The sequence below is a fragment of the Monoraphidium neglectum genome (assembly GCF_000611645.1).
Source record: "Monoraphidium neglectum strain SAG 48.87 unplaced genomic scaffold scaffold01958, whole genome shotgun sequence".
In the NCBI taxonomy this organism is placed as follows: Eukaryota; Viridiplantae; Chlorophyta; class Chlorophyceae; order Sphaeropleales; family Selenastraceae; genus Monoraphidium; species Monoraphidium neglectum.
In genome coordinates, this window is record NW_014011670.1 from 4,249 (window position 1) to 7,969 (window position 3,721).

A 3,721-nucleotide genomic window follows, 5' to 3' on the forward strand; every position below is an offset into this window, starting at 1 on the left:
CTCGGCCGGAGATATGACCAGTTCGCGGGCCCGGGCCCGCAGCATGGAGGGCGCTGCGGCCGCAGCTGCGCAGACTTGCAATCTCCTGCGGCGACAGGCCACGCACTGCAAGCCCTTTGGGCGCGCTCGCCTCGGCCGGCCAGGGCGACCCGATGGGGTGTGCCCCGGGCCTCTGAGAGCGACGGCATGTATAACAGTGTGCCCAGCCGCCCGCAGCGCTCAGCTACGTGAGGTCACGCAATTCGATGCCGCCGGCCGGAAGGCGACGAGGAATCCGGCACGATTATGTGGCATGTGGTGTGCAATCGAGGCGGGCGGCCACACGCATGCTTGTCATGTGGGCCGCCGTGGCCGCCCTGCCGTAGGAATAGAGCGGCCGTGCGCCGCAGAGGGCAGGGCGCGCCTTGAAAACACAACATGTGCAGCTTAAACATCCCCTTTTCACCTCAGTCTGCCATGGGGCCGCGTCGTGGGGCTCCTAGGGCCCTCCTCGGGGCCGCTGGCATGGCGATGACGAAACCTCCCATGGCGTGAATCGCCGTGATCGCGCCCCGCGTGCGGCCTTCACCGGCTTCCACGCCGGGTGCCAAATGTGGCCCTGGTGGCTGGCTTTCAAAAAAACAACACTCACAACTTCTTCACATCCGACACCTACTCTACAGCAGACACTTCGGTCACCGTTGTCCGCCCTTGCGCCCGCTGCACTTGCGCTGAGTGTGGCTTTGCCGAAAGTGATAGGGCTCCGTCCTCGACCACAGAGCCGTTTTGTCTTGCACTTTTTTTCGCATCCTGCTCCGACCACTTCATAGCTATCAAAACCCGACATCGAAAACGCGGAGCAACCACGCGGCGTTGGGGTCGACTGGGTCGGCAGCCCGCGCCCCGGACGCGGCCACCCCCAGGCCCGTAGGAGCGCAGCCTTTAGCATAGAGAGTTCGTGCGACCTGCAGAGTTCCCGGCGCAGGGCACGTGCTCCAATGAGCAGAAAGTCGGGGCGCAGAGCTAGCCTGGCTGATGAAGACCACGCGCTCGACCTTAGCGAGAACGACGACGATGCGGAGAAGCAGGAGCTCAGGTGCGTTCGCGTGCAGTAGGGTCAGGCACAGGGTGGATCGTGCGCCTTGGGGCACCAACAGATGCTGTTGCGGCGTGCGCCACGCAATGTCGTGCAGCGCCTGAACGCGCCGCACCAACCCGCAACTGCGAACTCCTGCTGCGCGCACTGTACGTGCCGTGCAGGCGGCAAAAAAACCGCGAGGCCGCCCGCCGCGTGCGCGAGCGGCGGCAGACCCTTGTCAATCAGCTGCGGTCTGAGGTGCGAATTTGGGCGCCCGCTCAGCGACCGCCGCCCGCCGCCGCCGCCTGGCCCCCTCGCCCCCCCGCATGCATGCACAACGAATGCCCATGCGGCGCCCGCTTCTCGTCCCAAGCTCCGCATGCGCCACCTGAATGCCCCCCCCCCCAAACTGCATCCCCATGCCTCATACTCGACCTGGCTCTCCAGAGGGACCAGCTGCGGAAGGAGAACCAGCAGCTGATGCATCTCATGAAAGAGCAGCTGGAGGAGATCACAGTCCTGCGCGCCGCCCCCGTCCTGCGCGGCGCCTCTTTCTGCGCCGCCTCCGCCGCCGCTGCCGCGGCCGCCGCCGCCGCGGCGACCGCCCGCAGCGACGGCGGCGGCGCCGCGTGCTCCGCGCTCGGCGGCGGCCCCGGGTCGCCCGGCGGCTCGCAGGGCGCGAACGATGCGGAGTCCGCCGGCGGCGCGCCTGCTGCCGCTGCTGCGGCTGCGGCCGCTGCCGCCGCTGCCGCTGCTGCGGCCGCCGCCGCGTCTGCGGGGTCGTGCGCGGATGACGTTGTCGTGGTGACTCAGGACAAGGAGACGTCGCTGCCGATTGTCACCACGATGGGCCCCACCGGCCTCAAGCTGACGCTCCGTGACCTCAAGAAAGAGGGTGCGCGGCGCAGCGCGTTCAGCAACCCCCTTGGGCATGCGGCCGGCATATCACGCAGTCTTCGCGCGCCGGTCGCTGCTGCACGCGTGCGGCAGGCGAGCCATGCAGTGTTCCCTCGTGCCGCACGCCTCGCTTGTGGGCCCGTGCCGCGCCTCACTGCCCGCGTCGCTCCCATCCTTTTGAACAGATGTGATGGCCCCGGCGCATGGGGGCCTGGGGACGCACGATTCGGCGATGAGCGACCCGGGGGCGCCCTGGGCCGACGAGCGCGCGCAGCAGCGCCAGCAGCGCTCCGGCGGCAAGCGCCGCGCCCCGGGCTCGCCCTGCGACGACGACTGCGTGGGCGGCGGTGCGGCGGGCGCGGACTGCGGTCGCGACGCGAGGCGCGGCGGGCTGCTGCCCTCTGTCGTGTCTGCGCCGGCGCCCGAGGCCGGCGCGCGCACGCCGCGCGGCGGCAGCCGCCTGGCCCACACCTCCTCCATGCCCGCGCAAGAGCCGCCGCTGAAGCAGCGCGCGCTCGCGCACGCGCCCATGCAGCCGCCGGCGCACGCGCGCCACCCGGGCGCCCACCTGCCGCCGATCCGCACAGGCAGCAGCCTCAGCGTGGCCGCGGCGGCACTGCAGGCGCCGGGCGCGGCCACGCCGCCCGCCCATACGACGGCCATGGCCGCCGCACTCGTCGCGTCGTCCCCGCTGCAGGCGCCCCTAATGGCCGCCGGCGCGCACTCGCCGCACCACCTGGCCCAGCGCCCCGCGCCGCTGATGCACCACGGCTCCCTGCCCGCCGCGCCTCCGCTGTGCTCGCCGGCACAGTCGGCGGCCGCGTCCCTGCCCATGATGATGTCAGCGCCCGCCTTCCAGGGCAGCGGCGACCACGCCGCCGCCGTCGCCGCCGCGGCCATGCACGACCGCGCAGGCTCCGCGCTCTGCGGCGGCCCGCCGTCCGGCGCCGGGCCGCGCGGCGCGGCCGCGCTGCGGCAGCAGCAGCAGGCGCAGGCGGCGCAGCAGGCGGCGCAGCACGAGCTGCAGATGCAGCACCTGCAGGCGCAGCAGATGGCGGAGCACCACCAGCTGCTGGCTGCCTTGGGCAGCTACAACTTCGGCGGCGGCGGCGCCCCCATGACTTGCGGCGGCTCCCACGCCGGCCTCGGCCCCCGCGGCGCGGGCCACGGCCACTCGCACGCGCCGTTCGCGCTCGCCGCCGGCGGCTGCGGCCCGTCGATGGTCGCCGCGGGGGGCCCGCCGGTGCCGCTCGCCGGGGCCGGGCGCGCGCTCTCCCTGGGGCGGCTGGGCAGCCTGCTTGATGACGACCCCGGCAGCCTCGCGCTGCTGTGGCAGGACTGAGGCGCGGTTAACGCCCGGTCAACCCCAGATCACGAGAACCTCCTTCCGCGCCCCCCGACTGAGCCCCGCGGGCCCCCAGGCGCGGCCCGGTACTCTCCACATGGCGCAATGCGGGCGATTGTTTAGCGCTTTGCAGAAGAGCCTGCACTTGAAAATTGGTTGGGCCTTGCACATCGAACGCTTCCCGGGGCCTCACAGCCTGCCCGTCGCTGGGGCTGTCCCGGGCAAGGCTGCTGCTCAGAGGCCTCTGGGGGCGGCTGCCCCCTGTGCTTGGGCAGTTGCCCCCCTCTGCGTGGCCCTTTCGGCCTTGTTATACAAGCATGCCGACCCGCCTGACCGTGGCACCCTTTTCGCGCCCCCAAAGCGCCGCCCGCCACCCGCATTGCCGCTTTCAAAGCACGCGCGCCCGCCCGCCTGCCATTACG

General features: G+C 71.8%; 1 protein-coding gene across 1 annotated transcript; it reads left to right on the forward strand.

Moving 5' to 3' along the window:
* Positions 1-977: 977 nt before the first annotated feature.
* MNEG_9497 (hypothetical protein) lies at positions 978-3,296 on the forward strand (the record flags this gene model as incomplete). Its single annotated transcript, XM_014042031.1, has 4 exons — positions 978-1,075; positions 1,240-1,315; positions 1,505-1,952; positions 2,140-3,296. The coding sequence occupies 4 exons, from the start codon at positions 978-980 to the stop codon at positions 3,294-3,296; spliced, it is 1,779 nt and encodes a 592-aa protein (XP_013897485.1).
* Positions 3,297-3,721: the final 425 nt, after the last annotated feature.